Raw genomic sequence first — 17,225 nt, forward strand, 5'->3', positions numbered from 1 at the left:
GTCTGTATTTGTTTTCATGAGAAACCACTTTGAAGATATCAATATGTAATACAAAAAGCATTTTTAATTTCCTCCCACTTTGTTTGTAACTCTGTATTGTCTGTACTGTTCTTTTGCTATTTTTTTATTTTTTCCTTTTGCTATTTTGTAAAAGGTTGTCTGTTAATGTTTTCTTCCTTTTATTTTTAAAATAAAAGAAAACAAAAAACAAAAAAAAAACAATCAGCCAAACAAACCTTTGTCTTTCTAAGGATGGCCCACTTGCCAAATGCACCAAGATTAGAGGAGGCCTCACACTCCTCTGAGGTTTCCAGATCATCATCAGATGAACAGCATCTGGTGCACTGGCAGACAAATCCTAGGAAAGTCCCCAGAATCCACTGCTTGATCTATGTTCCCCAAGGGTATGGCAGCGCAGGGCACTTCCAAGTCAGATGTGGGAAGAGATGAACAACACCCTCTCCAGAGCCAGAGGCTCTGTTCTCTACCCTAGGGAGGCACAGCCTTCCTAAGGGGCTCTGTACTCACCACAGCAGGTCCACCAGCCCTCCCTGCCTGGCAATGGCAGACTTCACCCTGTTTGCAAACTGGACAGCATCTTCATCTTTCTGTCACAAAGAACGAATGAAATGAGACCACTCCTCCCAGGCTCACGGACACCCCAGGCAAGCCAGTAATGATGTCTGTGTGGCTGGAGCACCTACCTCTCTGGTCATGGGAGGCAGGTACCAGACACTGCAGACGATGGCCCAGCTGGTCATCATCCTCAGCAGGTATGTCACCATCCCATACTTGCTGCTGTTCCAGAAGGCGTCGCCGAACTGAGGGTCGTACTGCAACACAGTGGGGAGTGGGCAGTTGTGAGTGTCCCACTGGGGCAGCAGCACAGGGGGAGCTGTGCCCACGCCCCACACTCTGGTGGTGCTGACCACACTGATCTCCCAATGGCCCACGTCGGGGAGGCCTCTCCTGACAGAGAGCTCTCCGGACAGCCACCCTCAAACAGAAGTTCCCCTTCCTTATTAGCCCCATGCCTCACTCACAGGCACACGCTGTGGTACTAAAGTCTTAAGACACAGCCAACAACAGGGAGGACGGGTTAATATACTCATTTCCCAGACCCAGCAAATATCAACATTTTGCCATTCTTGCTTTATCTGTCCCCTCCCCTCTTACAACTCCAACAGCATGTGTATGACTCATTAATATGTCTAATGTCCTTCCCCTATGTCAGAGAAGAGCTTCCAGGGCTAACAGCCTGTCACGGCACATGTGCCTCAGGTTCACAACCACTGCCCTACATGAAGGCATTTTCTCACACAGCTAACAACCTCTTTTCTAACTTTCTGTTATTCCAGACTGATCAGGAAACAATGAGGTTATGATACGTTCCATATTTACCATTCCACTGAAGCTAAGTCATCTGCTCAGACAGGAAGCTCTATTACTTGTATCTTTAGAATTCACCAGCAAATTGCCACACACCAATAGTCTCACGAAGCCTCAACTATGAATGCAATGTATTTGCAACCAGGAAGCAGCTGCCTCGGATACCTTTGTCAGTGATTCTAATAAAGGCTATTTCAGCGGCATTTTATGGCAATTGTGGCTGTGGTTGTGGCCCTCATTCTCATCAAACAGTAACTCCAGGGGCAGGTAAACCTGGTAGGAGATGTGCTGGAAGAGGTGGCTGCTCAAGAGGCAGCAGAAGAATATGAATCCCCAAGGGGGATGACTAAATAAAGTAACACAGGACCATTATTAACTGCCTGAAGAGCAACTGCAGATTAAATGCTAACTTTGTGCAATTATATAATGCAAAGACCTACGAATAGAGAGTAGAAAAATCAGAGACAGAATTTCAAGATTTATCCCTCCAAACAAGATGCCACCTATATAGGTAAAGATACCACCTTTCCCAGCAAAAGAATGAACACCAGGCAGGGAAGCTATTGTGGAGAATCTTGCACTTCAGGTGGGGTAAGGATTAGACTCAATTGTGTGATCTCTTAGGCTTTTCCAGCCTAAGTTTTATGATTCTCAGAACAAAACATGGATAAGTATGTTGAGATTACAGCTCTTAACTACAGAAATAAAGACATGAGATTTACCAATAGAAACTAAGAGGGGCTGAGACTGCAGCTCACTGGGAGAGTGCTTGACTAGTATGTATGAGCCTCTGGACTCAATCCCCAGCACCAAAACAAATAAAAGCACAAAAAATTTAGATTTAATTGTAGGAGACTTAATGAATTTATAATTCCAAAAGTAAGTAAGAGAAGTGAGTTTAAACGAAGCTAACGTGTATGATTACAAAGAGATGCATGCTGACAGCCCAGCAACCTAGGAGGCTAAGGCTGAAGGACTTCAGCCCATGAGTTGAAGCTATTATGAGCAGCATGGCAAGATCCTTCCTCAATAAAATAAAAAGAAAATGGTGTTATACTTTACGAGCCATGATCTGAATAGAAATTTTGGTGCTGTAAGTGAGGGTGCTTTGTTGAGGGCTAATTCTGTCTTCTACACAGGGCAGACATTAAACGTAAAAACAAGGTAAATGCTCAAAGTAACAATATGTTCCTCAAAATCCGACAGTGACTGAAGTTTGATGGAGATGCAGTTAAGAGCTTTGCTGTTACTAAGGCTATCCAAGTTCAGCTACCAATACAGGTGTCCCCACATTACAGAAGCATCTGCAGAGCATGAGCTCTTAACCACGGATGCATGGGCTCCACTCTGAATAAAAACTAATGTGAATTTTATAGGCCTTTTACTTTGGAGGGGAGCCCCCCACAGGGTCCATGTCCTAGTAGTGGGTAGGAAACACACTCCTCGGCGGGGGCTGCCCCTAACTAGCTGCAGTGACAATGGGGATGCTGTGGCAGACTGGTGCCCTGGGCATGACAATCTGCACTCTGCAGGAACAGAGGGCTGCCCTCCAGCAGCACCCAAACTCATGCAGAGTTATGGCCTGGGCCCAGGCTCACCGGCCTTTGAGAAGGTGAGGAGTGTGGAAGCTGAATGTGCTCTTCTGAGGTGGGGCCTGGCTGGAGGAAGCAGGCCATGCGAGTGTAACCTGGAAGGGGATGTTCTTGTCCCTGACTCTCTCTTTGGCTTTCTGTCTCACTCTGCTTCTGGGTTGCCATCAGGTGAGCAGCTTTCCTCCACCATCATGTTTCTCTCTTTGAGTAAGCCCACCACAGACTCTGAGTCAAGATGAACCTCCCCTCATGTATCCAACAAGGTGACCAGTACCTGCAGGGAAATAACCGGCCTGCATTACACGAGAATGCAAAACTGCATTCAGGATCACATGTCACTCCCAAGCCCACATCCCTGGAGACCCTATTAATGTTTCCTGTTGCCTGACGCACCATCCTCCACAGTTCTGGCAGACCTCACCAACCATCTGTTAGCCTGCAGTTGATTCTTGCTTGCTATCTTCAACTTGGTTCTCTGCCAAACTGATGAAAGGAGGGCGGCCTAACCAGGAGGAACCCTCACTGTCAAACTGCACAGCAAGGTGACACACAGTGCAGACATCTCCACAGGTGCTCTGCATGCAGCAAGCAGGCCCTTGTGAAAGGACAGGAAGTGTGTCTGCTGTGTGCCCTGCCTGAGACTTCGGCCCAGGTACTTTAACCTGACTGACAAGTCTGAGTGAGAGTGAGGCCTGGTCCTTCCAGATATCATATGAATCCACAACGAAACTAGATGGATGGGATGGGCTGAGGAGGAGGAGGAGGGAAGCAGTACAGCTGACTGGTCTCCAGGGAGCTTGAGGGGGAGGAGGACAAGTTTCTGAAGGGCAGGGACCGAAGGGAGCAGTTCAGAGGTCCCGCTCCATGCCATGGGCTGCCTGCCCTACAACACCACGATGAGGCCCATCACCCTCCCTTCTCCTCTCCATGATGAACCTAGCTGGTGGCACAGGGAGTAATAAAGGCAGAGCTCAGGAGGGGTACGCCACTTCCCAAATCTGGCGGCAGGTGGGCACCTGGCTGCTCCCCTTCTAAACTTTGCCCAGGCCTCCCACATAGAGCTACAGCCTTTAGCTCTCCTCTCCCCAGACATAGGCCCTGGCGGTCCAGCCCCAGGGCACCGCTGCAGGAGCAGCCACTCAACTGCTGCACCCCATTCTCCTCAGCCATGATCAGGACAATAGTGTGTATCCTCAGAGGTCCTGTACCTTGATAGCAACTGGATAAACTGTGGCTCCAATTTCAAAACTTCCCTTTTTAAACATCATCACTGATGTGTTATTGATGCAGGTACCTAAAATACAGGAAAGAGCAAAATGCTGTTTCTTTCTGATCCTTATCCCAGATAGTAGGAATTTCTTTAACATTAAACAATAAAAACACCGAGTGGCTCCTCAAATGGGATAAACCTGTCACCACCCTAACTTACTAATAACACTTAAAGATGGCAAATGCAGTCCCTCTTCCTCTTCTCTTTTTCCATGCCACTTTCCTGACTGACACATACCAACCCAGGTGAGGGCCAGGGACCCCGGCTGGACTTGGGAGGACTGGGGAGAGCCTCACAGAAAATTGAGAGGCTTGTCGCCAGCAGAGCCAAAGAAGGGACTGCTGCTGGAGCTCACACTATCAACTCTGCACCCAAGTTCTCAATCTCCCAATAGTCCTACAGCTGATGTGAAGGGGACTTAACATGACTCAGTGTACAAGAGAACCCCAACAAGGGCTTAGGGACTTGGCCCCCCCACCCAGAGGCTCTTACCTTCTGGAAAGATGAGGATAGGCAGCTTGCTTTTATCTTGCACATGTTCAGTCAGTCTTCAAAAGAAAAAAATAAAATGGATGGTCAGACAACCTTATGTTCCCTATCATCAAAGTGCATTTATATATGTGACACTTGTTTAGACGGGTAAAAGCAAGTTAACAAATCTGTGTCCTTTAGAAATGCACAATCTGAAGTTCATAAAGAAAAAAAGTAGTAAGGGCAGAGAAAACTATATGGCCCCCACTTAATTCACATAATTGTTCAATTCAGCATTAATATGTTCCTGCTGGCTTAACCCACCGGTGGCATATGCATGACTATCCGATTTGACAGCTATGCCACCCAATGGGACTGTCCCATGCTGCCCAGTGGGACGGTCATTCATGTACGTGATTCCAGCCGGCAGAAAAGTAACATGTTCAAATCAGAGCCACCTGGCAGCGAGACATACAAGTAACAGCCCTATCACGAATGTTAGTCTGTACAGAGGACACTGCTCAGAACTGGTACTCTCTGAAGGAGGCAGCCGCCATATGACCTCACACACAAAACCATTAACAAGCCTTTGTGGCTGGCCGCTGAGCAACTGCACTAAGCTGGACCTTGCTGTGTTCTGTTCTCTCAGAATCTCACGATGAAATTTAATAGTCATTATGGTAGTAGTGGGGGATGGAGTCTTCAAGTGGTGATTAGGTCAGTAAGAAAGATTAAGGTAGTTTCCATGGCACTGTATGTTACCTCAAGAATGAACTGTTATTAAGCAAGGCAGCCCTTGATGAACTGACTGACTGTACTGGGGACTGAACCCAGGGCTCCATGCATGGCAGGCGAGCACTCTACCAATGAGCTATCCCTAGCTCTTTTTATTATGAGACAGGATCTTGCCAAGTTGACCAGGCTAGGCTCAAACTTGTGATGCTCTTTTCTTAGCTTCCTGAGTAGCTGGTACTAAACATGGTGTACATCACCATGTGCAGCTGTTTTATTTCTTCTGCACACATGTGCTTGCCCTTCTGCTATGTTATGACAAAGCACAAGGGCCTTGCCGGATATGGCTGCCCGATGTTAGACTTCCCAGCCTTCAGAACTGTGAACCCAAACAGATTTTCTTTATAAATTAATCAGCTTCAGATATTGCCATAGTTGTAGAAAACAGACTGATGGACCTCCAGTGTCTCCTGGCTCGAAACTCTGCCCCTGAACCAAAATGAATTTAGTGGGGGTTCCCCAGTCTGTATAGAAGATGGTCTCAACCGAGTCTGATACCTTTCTGTCTACTGTAAAGCTTTCTGCACTGTTCACACTGGAAATAAGAACAGAGCAGCATTTTGCTCCACTGCCTTATGCTGGCCTTTATTTGTGATAATGAATCAATGTGAAATTTTTTTTACTTTTTTTTCACTTTGAGATTTCTAATAGTAATGGAAGTTCATATTTGCTGGAATGGGTACAATGAAACATTACTAAGTAGGTAAATAATACTCAGGCTTCTATTTATATTCCATGTTTTGGGGAAAATGTATTACAAGAACAGTATAGGCTCAATGTAGACAGCATTCTAATTCTAATGATCCCTAAAGTACGTTTTCTGCTTATGTTGGAACTGGGCAAACAGAAGAGCACCTTGTCCATTTACCTCTTAGCCACCAGGTGGCGGTCTTTCACTTCAGACCGCTCAAACCAGACGTGGGGGCAGGCCTTCACCATGGCTCTCTGAATCACACCCATGAGTCCTCCATGCACTTGACCCACCTAGTCTCAGACAGGACAATAATTAGTAGTGAAGCCATCTCACACAAATCCCCCAGATCCCACAAAATATGCACCTTGATGCCTCACTGTCAAACAGGTCTCAGCTGCACGGTTCCCATTATCAGGAAACCACAATTAGATTCCCCAAACCCTAAATTTCTCTTTTAATAGTAACCAACCCAGACATATAAAAACAACTGAAAACCCTAACACAAAAGTGATTCCTTAAATAAAACGCCCCTCCCTGGGTGACTTCTCACACTCCAGTCCAGTCCTGGCTGTAGCCCTCTCCATTTCCCGAACCTTCACAGTCCAAGGGGCAACTGAGATTTGCCCCTTCGTCTCCCACCTTGCTCTCAAGTCTGCTTAGCACGTCTCCTATTTAAGTACAAGTTGCTCCCAAGGCAACATGCTATGTCTGGGCACACATATAAAAAGCATGTTCACATGCTTATACCCTTAAAAGTGTTTTGTGAAAGGTCCAGAAGCCTCCTGGCCTAATGTAGGAAGTCCTACCTCAAGAAAACAAACACTCACCATGGCGTAATAGCCGTCACTGGCTAAAATGATAACGTCAATAGGAGATGTATGGTTAGCCACACAGATGCCACCATTTCTTGGTCTGTTCTTCCTGGTATAAAATAAAACTTGTAAGCAACAGTATTTGTAGGCAACAAAAACTAGTGTGAAACAATTCACTTGGAACATGTCTGCGAGCACAGGTGCTTCCACAGCTCAGTTCTGTTGCTGCTTCCCACTGGGCCAAGCAGGTGGGTGGTGCTCTGGCCAGCCCACCTCACTCTACAGCATCGTTAAGCTCCCTCACCTGTCATGGTAGGTAATGATGGCGGTCAGGGCTCGCACACAAATCCGGTAACACATTAGGTGAACGTGTTTACTCAAAAACTCCTTAAACCTGCAACAACAGGGGCGCGTTTGGGATTTTGTTTTACATATAAAGACAGGACATGTTGCTGACTCCAACCATGGAGCAGTCTGCAACACAGTGCTTTTACAAGTATGCATGCATATAGTAAAACACTGTGATATGTAAGTATTTTTATGTTCACAATCAGGAAAAAAAGAAGTAGCAATGAGATGACATTTGCTCACCTAAGTCAATGGCTGAGAATCTGCAGCCCTAGAACTCCCCACACAGGAAAGCTAGATTCCTAGATTGCTACCTGCAAGGCAGCCCACAGCAGGCCAGGCCACAGTCAAGCCTCCTCAGCAATGCCAGCATTGCAGAGGTCTGCTGGCCCAAGGGAGCAAAGTTTCCTTTAACAACAACAACAAAAAAAGGCACAACCCACCTACATTCCACAGTACTTTTACTCTTCCTTCACAATTTACCAACCTAGCAGAATGTACAAAACCAAGTATGTTAAAATCTGTTAACATCTTGCCAGGCTTGGGGGCACATGGCTGTAATCCCACTACTGTTCGGGACACTGACAAGGAAGATGGCTGTGAGTTCCAGGCCAGCCTGCAATGCATAATGAGACTCTTGTCTCAAAAAACAAAAACAGAAAAATAAAATAAAATTTGTTAACATCTGGGCCCTGGATTCTATATTTTCATGGTTTCTGACTTTTGGTCTTTAAAAATGGAAAGAATGTGAAGGCTGGAGGGCAAAAAGAGTAGTCATAGACCAAGATACGTCACAAAATGAGCCTTGATCCCTGATGCTGCTCTTACCTTCGAGTCAACTAAAATGCTGTGGCTTTGGTTGGTATTCAAAGGGGCAGCCTAGCCTTCAACTCAAGTTACCTTTCCAGAAGGAACTGCGCTCCACACAGACACCTGTGCTCTACTTACCTCCCGTTCGGCAAGTATCCCACCAAGGTTGTGCCCACCACCAGAAGGCTAATCCCTGTGAATGCCAGAGCTATCCTGTAAGAAGACAAGTTAAAACACATTAAAGCAATCCAAGTATACAAGTCAGTGTACAAAAATGAAGCAAGGATTATGAACACCACCCCTCACAAAGCAATCTCCTGAGAGCTGGACAAGAGTTTCACCCTGGACCGGGAGCAGGCCTATCAGAACCAGCGATCACTGGATTCCAAAGGACAGCGAGTGATCGCTCAGGCTCCCAGCTGACACCAGGTCTTCCAGCATCAAGCAGCCACAGCAGAAAAGCCTTAATGCTGGCTGTGTTGTACACACAGGGGTTGGCTGCTCCTTTGAAAACCCACCCCCATCCTGCTGTAGAGCCCTTCCCTTTGGCATCAGCCCCTGGCAGAAGTGAAGACACTCTGAGAAGCAACAGAAGACAGAGCCTGAAGGTAGCAGCACCTGGCAGGACACACAGAGAACAACACATGGCAGAATAACGAGAGGTCAATATTGCCTCTGTATTTGAGAGGCAAGCTTGAGGAAGGAGGCCATGCCAGGATGAGTAGCCAGAAGTACATGACGTTCCCTGTCCTTGTGTTTAGCTCATTTATACAACTAAAAGGTCTTTAAGAAATCCAACTATTTTGGTCTGATATGCAGAGAATTCTAGGGGGCTTCAAAGAAAGCATAATCACCAGGGCATCCTTCTAAGAGTCAGATGGAATGGCCAGTAAAGAGCCACACTACCTTTCTAAAATGGGGAAACACAAAAACACAGCATGCGAGGAGGTGCCTGATAGTCAGACAGTTCATGCCTTGGGCTTGGGCAGAACACATACACTTTTTGTCCACACCAGGCCCAGTCCTCACCTGAGTGGGAGAAGGAAACAGTACCGAATCAGCACTCCTAACCCCCACAAGACAGTTAGCCGAAGGCTGATGTACTGGAAGTTGTAATTGGTTCTGCTGAGTAGGTTCCAGGATTCCAGTTCTTCTGCTGAGAATCTCTTTGTCACCTCATCATCCATAATGGTCTCCATTCCTTTCCGGCAAAAGTAGAAAATGTCAGAGAGCTCAAACTCTGGAGTATTATCCAGAGCCTTACTACTACCACTTCGACGAATTTCTTTGATTTCTTCTTCTAGTGAAGTGGGATCTTTTGCAATGATTCCTGCAAAAGAGAATATCCCTGTCAAACAACATGCTGGGAAAGAACATGTAGAAAATAGGACACATAGCCTGGGTTAGCAGTGTTTAGGGTATGTGCATGCTATGGTTTGGGTATGGTTTGAGTGTGTACCCCAGAGGTTCAGTAGCTGGAAGCCTGGTCCCCAGTATAATGGTATAGAGATGCAGTAACTCTGAGTGGTGGATGCTAGTGGAAAGAGATTGGGTCACAGGACGCTGCCCTAGTGAAGGCAAAAACATTGGCCATTCAAGTGGGATAGGTCTGCAGGAGTGGACAGGTTCCCCTAAGATCAGGTGGTTTTATAAAAAAGCCTGGTCTCTCCCTACTCTCTTACTGTGTGACCTACCCCACCTTCCCTTTTTTCCTCCCACATGCTCCTGTGATGATGTCATCTGCCACAGTATGATGCAGCCAGGGCCCCTTGTTAGTACCATGCTATCTGGATCTTCTACCCACCAGAACTGCGAGCCTAAAAAAATTTTTTTCTCTAAGGTATCCACCTTAGCAACAGGAAATAGACTAAGACAGCATGCAAATAAAAGCACTACAAAATGAATATATATTTCGAAAGACTCCTTTAGGCTCAGATGAAGACCCAGTCTTACCATTGGTGTAAGGCTTGTAAAGCTGGTGGTTCTTCTCCTTGGCTCCTCTTTCCATCCTCAAGGTAGCCCACTGAGGAGGAAAAGGCAAACGCACAGGAACAAGAATGAGATCCTGCTCAGAATTCCACCTGTGAGCCCAAATCCCAATCACCTGGGGCCATATCTGTCAAGCCATCTATGCCAAAGGGATACACGTGCCCCAAAGAAGCCCTCTGGATAACTAGGGCCCAGGCTGGAAAACTCACACAGCCCAGAAAGTTAATGCCCAGCCTTCCTTCTCACTGCCCTAATCTCTGTCTGTGACACTTAAGGAACTCTGTACAAATGGCAATATCATACAACACATCTTCCAACCACTGCCCCCTCTCTGACGCTATCTCTACCCATCACCAAATTATTCCAAGAAAGCAGTCATTTTAGTTTTTGAGAGGAGAAAAAGTTAATGTATGTCTAGACAGTTAACAGAAATAACTCAGAACTTTAACGTAAGTCTAGGACTGGCTTCAAAGCATTAGAGGGGAAAAAAACTCTATTTGGAGATTTCGAAAAATCCATGTTCAATTTCCAAGTTTAATACTCACTAGCTACGTTCCTTAGACAATTTAACCCAAATCTCAGAATCTTAAGTCTCTTTATCTAAAAAAAAACCAGGACAAGACAGTATCTCAACCTCCTACTTTGAAAGGTCAAAGGATATTGTATACACGACAAAACTTGAAAGTGCACGGCATGGTAACTAAAATCCATGGGCTCTAGAAGAGCAGGAGAAAGAAAGGTGTTCTTGGGAGCTCTCTACCTCATTAAAACCCTCCAAACTGAAGTAAATGGGAGCCAGAAGCTGGGTCCTTCACTACCATCAAGCTAGTTCACTCACTCCCCACTGGAATGCTAGCACCAAACACAAAGCTGTGCCAATGAATCAAGAAGGGCAAAGGTGTAGCTCTCGACTAAAGTGTTTGCCCAGCGTGTAGTTGGCCCTGGGTTCCATTCCCATGCCACCACCAAAAAACAAAACAAACAAAAAACTCACAGCAAGTCCAGGAAATAGCAGAGATTTGAAAAGATATCTTTTCAAACTTCTGTGTCCAGTTATGCAAGGTGGGAAACCCTATTCAAGCCATGACACAGCAAAATGCATCAGCAAAGTGGCCCCAGGCATCTGAGGTAGATCCTGCTGTTAAGAGCCTAATGTATCAGTGAGACTGCTTTCCGAGGTCTAGCAAAGCCAAAAGCAGGGCTGAGTTTAATCAGGGAATGACCTCATCTGGAAACTTCTTCAAATGCCATTGTCTAGAAAAAAAACAGTAGCTCAGAGTCATCTACTCAAAGAAGGGTCAAACACAAGAAAACTCATTTAATCTATTTTCCATAGTTCAGAGGTCTTGTTGTTGATGTCTTTTGGCTCACTGTATGATCTTTTTTAGAGAAAAAAGTTAATATAATTCTTAAAATAAAATTCCACTTGGTTTTCTGGAGTTAGTAACAAGGTGAAAAGGACAAGAATTTATAATAAACCGGGGCATATGGAGACACAGGTCACTCACCCAACATTAGGGGTTCACCTGCACTGGTATTATAAGAACAATTTTAGAGAGAAATATAGTACTTGATTCCATACTGACAATGCACACATCTCTCAAGTTAGATTTCAATAGATGAGTGACATATGAAAATCAGGCCCCTTGAGGATGAGCATACAAGCTGAAAGAATGCTTCACTATGCAAAACTGAGGGCCACTGTGAGCTGCTGATTTAATTGGATGGGCTCTCCTGAGCTTCTTGTAGCTCTGGAACACAGGAATAGCAGACATTCCTTGGCTTCCGGCTTAGTAGTTGTATCTCATCCTCTCTGACCTTCTTTTCAAATTTCAGGATATTACAAAATGATTCTGCATTAAAAAAAACACCATCCAAAGTCACGAGGGTAAAGGACAACAGGTAAGCTCAGGTATGGCCTGCTGAGGAAATGGATTACACTCACCCTAATGAAGGCAAAGGAGAGGGCCTGGGAAGACACACTTCTTTTTCTCCATGCTATTTGCGAACCACACTTTGGATACCAGATATGGAGGGAAACATACATATATCAAGTAAAACTTCCTTGGACACCAGATGAGTGTTCCCCTTCAACTCAGCTGTGAAACTATCTGCATGGAGACAGCTGAAGAGCCCACAGGTTAACGGCTCAGTGCTATAACACAATCCCACAAAGCCACCAATCACAAGTTGCTGCTTATGATTGGCTGTTCCCACAACCACCTCCTTGGACATGATTATTTTCTAGAATGTCTTGCAGAACTCAGGGAAACAAATTTCACTTACATTTATGATTTATTATAAATGACATGCCTCAGGGCAAGCCAGAAGACAGTACAGAAGGCAGGTACTGTGGTGGGTAAGCGCAGGTTCCAGGCCCTTTGTGGGCACACCACCCTCCACAAACCCAGTTAATCAAATCTCACTCAAGAGTTTTATGGAGTCCCACAGATTTTAAACTCTAGCTGTTAATTTCCCAGAGGTTGGGCAACGAGCTGAAAATCCCAGCCTTCTAATCATTCAGCCTTTCTGGTGACCAGGCCCATCCTGAGGCGACCTGGTATCTAGCCATGTCATTACATTAGCATAAAGTCAGGTGTGCTCAAAGGGACTCATTGTGAAGAAGACATTACAATCTCTTGGAAAATTCCTAGGGTTTTAGGAGCTCTGTGCAGGAACTGGGCACAAAGACCAAAAACATTTTACACCATATCACAAACAAGCCCAAGGTAGCAATGCCTGGTGACTACACAGTTGGCTTCTCTGAGCTGTCACTTCAAGAAATAGTTTTCAGATATTTAGAATAAAATTAAGAATACTTGGTTCAGAGTTTATTTCGTCCTAAAAATCTTATTTTCCCCTGATCTGAGTTGCCATTTGCAAGGTTATTCAATATTGGATTAATTATTCCTTTTCAGCTTTCCCAGAAAAGAAACAGTTTAGGGAATTAACAACACTGCACTCGTATTTTTTTTAAGGGGTCTTTTAGGGCAAACTTTAATAGTATGAAGAAGTTTACAAAAATAGATTGATGTTATTTTGAGCAATAACACTGTAATCTGTTTTTCTCAATTGTTTTGATAAACTGCACATAATCATACAAAAATTTTCCCAAATTCAAATTTGATATGAAAGAGAGATGAAATGAACTCAGCTGGATGACATATCTGGCAAAATATAAGAATGAAAAAATTCTATGTAGGGCCCTTATTTCAGGTCCAGATGGAAAAGCCATTTTCTTTCGATAGCATCTCCTCTTCCTGTCAGCAATCCCAGACTGCAGCTGGCCGTGCAGCGGTCTTCCACTCAATGAGATGTAGGAAAGCTACTGCTGTTCCTGATGGAGTGCCAGCCGGGCCCCTAACACTGCACTCTTATAGTAGGTAACATTAAACTGAACAGAGACCTTGGCAGGGGCAATGCAGGTGCTTCTTCCATGGAGCACTCTGCTAGTTATTCATTCTGTTGAAGACCACAGTTTACCATAATCAAGAGTAAGAACTAACAGTCTCAGAAAAAGTAATTTCAGCAGGAACCTCCCTTTCCTTCTTATCCTCCACTGCATTTTCCTGTGGACTAGATTCAACTAAAGACCTAGACTTTTAAAAAGCCAGGCTTATGCCCAGCAAAGTGGTGCACGCCTACAAACTCAGCACTAGAGAGGCTGAGGCAGTAAGATCATCCTGAATTTGAAGCCAGCCTGAGCTACATAATGAGTTCAAAGCCCTCCTAAACTACACAACAAATAAACGTGAAAGGCAGATTTGATCAACCATCAGCTCCATTACCCAAGCAGACTCCATCATTCAAAGCTCTCTTCTCTCTTTGCTTCACCTGTAATGTCCACACAGCTGCTGTCAACTTTCTCCTGGTTCACATAAGTGCCAACTCCCCATTCTCAATTCTGCAGGCAAGCAGGCCTGGCTATATGGCATGCTAGGAGGCTGGGAGCACACCTTTCCTGAGATGCAGAGGCCTCTCCGCAGGCTTGGTACTAGCGTCCCCTCCCTTAGGCCCCCCCTGTCACTGAGCCCTAGCCATCCTCCACTCAGGTGGCACTGCCTTATACAAACACCTCATGCTTCACACCTCCTTCCTTCACTCCAATATTCTCTTGCCTATGCTGAGAACAGCTATTTAACTGCCTCCACCTAATAATGCTGTCATCTCTCCTCTACCCCACTTAACAATGCTGTATCAAGAGTCTGATCATGGCACTTTCATGTCAAAAACTTTCAATGCCTAAAGAAATGTTCAATATTGTAACACAAAGTTTCTGCTCTAGCAAAAACACTGTAGTTTTTCACCAAGCCTTTGTAATGCGCTATCCTCCTCCTTTTTAATATCTAGTTCAAATGAAAACCTAGTATGAAATGATGCCTACCCACCCTCAGTAAGACTCAGTCTGAATTAGTTATGCATCACATGTTGCATTAATGATATATGCATGTGTCCATGCCCCCCCCCCCGCCTCCAGCGCTACTGGACTACAAATGTCCCAGAGGCTGGCCAGAACCCACCCATCTGCATATGTGCACTCCAGCACAGGATGTGTGTGCCCCAGCACAGTAGGCAATCAACAGAGGACTGCATTTAATTCATCAACTCCCAACACTTTTCTTCATCGAGGTCTCCAGGCAAGAAAACAGACTTGAAATGATAAAATCTAAAACTTTTTCTATCACTTTCCTTGCCACAAATCATCCTTCTCTCCTTCAGTCTGTCCTTAAATCACTCAAGGTTGTAATTAAAACTGCCTCTTTCCTATAAGCATGTGCACTAAGAGCTGCCACTCCTCTATGGGGCTGGGGATTTAGCTCAGCGGCACAGCGCCTGCCTGGCAAGCACAAGGTCGTAAGTTCAATCCCCAGTACCGGAAAAAATAAAACAAAACAAAACAAAAAAAACAAAACAGAACTCCTTCTCTAGATGAAAAACCACACTGGAAAGTTCCATGGGCAAAGTCAGACTTCAAAGCACTTACAGGAAAAGCATTGGATTTAAGAGCTGCCTGACCCCAACAATGCATGCCTGCCCACTACAACACCACCACCCCTGGAGTCCTGTTCTCAAGTCTCCCACAACTACCACTGGTTTCTGAGACTCTCTTCCGACACCTGCTTTGGAGCTGAATACTTCGGACAGCAAGGGTCCCATCTTCCCTAATCCAACCTGGTCCATTCCTTTCACTGCAGGAAAACACAGTCATTTATTTTCATCTTTCTCCTGTATATCTAAGCTTTCTCCTCTTCCTTCTTGCAAGCTATTCTCAACCCAGTTGAAAGTCTACTCATAGGAATTCTACTCCAAAAAATAATCATACTGAGTAGAGAGTATCTCAAGCAAAAAAAAAAACAAAACCCAAAAAACCCCAAAACAAAAACAAACAAAACCTGAAGAAAGGACAAAAAAGTGCTTTAAACAAGATGCTCTTGTCTATACACAGTAGTCTTCAGTGACTCAGCCCTTCAGGACTTGCAGTGGGCTCAGGAGCTCTGGGACACTACTGGCTAGCACTGACCCAGCCACATCTTCTCTACCTTCCCCTCAGGCAGGTATGCAAACATTTTCTCCTGGCAACTTTACAAAGAAGAAAGTGTGGGAGACCAGCTGTTAAGTCAGGACTGCATACAGAGTGCCCAAAACAGATGCAGATAGGTACAGTATGGATTCTAGACACACAGTTTTAATTATCTTTATATTACTTTTAATTACCTTTATAAGTAAAATGTAAAGATTGCTGATAAAATGCCAAAATAAAATTGTATGTACACACTTCATTATAAAATAGGAACATGATTTTTTTAAAAAGCTGGCTGTGGTGGTACACAATTATAATTCCAGCTACTGGGGATGTAGCTCAAGGGCACAAGCGCCTGAGTGGCAAGCGCAAGGCCCTGAGTTCGATTCCTGGAGTGCCCCCCTCCAAAAAAACCCCACAACTTAATTCTAGCTAAATAGCAGGCTGACGCAGGAGGATTACAAACTCAAGACCAGCCTAGGAAACTCAGTAAAACCCTGTCTCAATATTTTTAAAATGAGCTGGGGATATAGTTCAGTGGCAGAGTATTTGCCTAGCAAGCGCAAGACCCTGGATCTAATCCCCAGCACTGCAAGAAACTAATAATGAAATTAAGTTGAAGGTAATATAAGCTAAAAGATAACGATGAGTGTTTGAAATTTTCTAGTGTGACGTATTTTGTCATCTGTGGCTATATAACGAACTACCTCAATACTCAGTGGCTTAAAACACCACCCCCATTTATCTTGTTCCTGAACCTACATACTGCACACGTGGGTGGATGGAAGCCAGGAGCTGGAACACTTGGAAGCCTGCTCACTCCAGTGTGGGCATCTGACGCTGGCTGTCCGAGCCTTCCTGGGGCAGTGAACTGAAACACATGGCTTGGCTTCCTCACATCATGATGGCTGGGCTCCAAGAACAAGCAGCAAAAAGAGCAGGACCAAAGTTATGCTGCCTTTTCTAACCTAATCTTACATGTCACACAGCATCATGCCCACTACATCCTATTCATTAGAGACAAACCACTAAGTGGGTCCACATGGGGTTGGGGCAGAGAAGTAGAATCATGGGACATCACTGACACAAGAATCATCTGGGAAATTTTTTTTACATGTTCACCTAGACCTATTAAATCCAGATGCTAGAGCCTCAAACTAAGTAAAGTATTTTCCAAAATGCTTCTTAGGTGTATTAAAATAATCTCTAAGCTCCGGGTGTGGTGGCTCATGCCTGTAATCCCAGCACTTGGGAGGCTGAGGTAGGAGGATCATTATGAGTTTGAGGCCAGTCTGGGCTACAAAGTGAGGTCAAGGCCAGCCTGAAACTGCATAGCGAGACCCTGTCTCAAAAGACAAAAAAAAAAAAAAAAATGAGAAAGGAGGCAAAATGAAATTGATCCACCCAGAACTATCTATATGTGCACTAAGCCGCTGGTTTTCTTCCTATGAAGTGGGAGAAATAGTTCGGTTGAAAAGCAAAAATTATTAAGGGTTCCAGGAAACAACTAACTGGTTTGAATTCTTCATAGGAATCT

At 44.8% G+C, this 17,225-nt stretch overlaps 1 protein-coding gene across 2 annotated transcripts in view; it reads right to left on the bottom strand.

The window, feature by feature from the left end:
- The window catches only part of Gpat4 (glycerol-3-phosphate acyltransferase 4), a 46,846-nt gene that overhangs the window by 8,987 nt on the left and 20,634 nt on the right, over positions 1 to 17,225 (bottom strand). For both annotated transcript variants that reach the window (XM_005410526.1, XM_005410527.2), the window contains exons 3-12: positions 10,132 to 10,201; positions 9,208 to 9,508; positions 8,317 to 8,391; positions 7,325 to 7,414; positions 7,036 to 7,129; positions 6,383 to 6,498; positions 4,744 to 4,799; positions 4,190 to 4,275; positions 705 to 833; positions 529 to 608 (exon numbers count right to left, since the gene is read on the bottom strand). In XM_005410526.1, coding sequence (XP_005410583.1) covers positions 529 to 608; positions 705 to 833; positions 4,190 to 4,275; positions 4,744 to 4,799; positions 6,383 to 6,498; positions 7,036 to 7,129; positions 7,325 to 7,414; positions 8,317 to 8,391; positions 9,208 to 9,508; positions 10,132 to 10,201 — 1,097 coding nt within the window. The remainder of the gene's footprint in view (positions 1 to 528; positions 609 to 704; positions 834 to 4,189; positions 4,276 to 4,743; positions 4,800 to 6,382; positions 6,499 to 7,035; positions 7,130 to 7,324; positions 7,415 to 8,316; positions 8,392 to 9,207; positions 9,509 to 10,131; positions 10,202 to 17,225) is intronic.

This window comes from Chinchilla lanigera, unplaced genomic scaffold (genome assembly GCF_000276665.1).
Source record: "Chinchilla lanigera isolate Chin_1 unplaced genomic scaffold, ChiLan1.0 scaffold00135, whole genome shotgun sequence".
Taxonomy (NCBI): domain Eukaryota; kingdom Metazoa; phylum Chordata; class Mammalia; order Rodentia; family Chinchillidae; genus Chinchilla; species Chinchilla lanigera.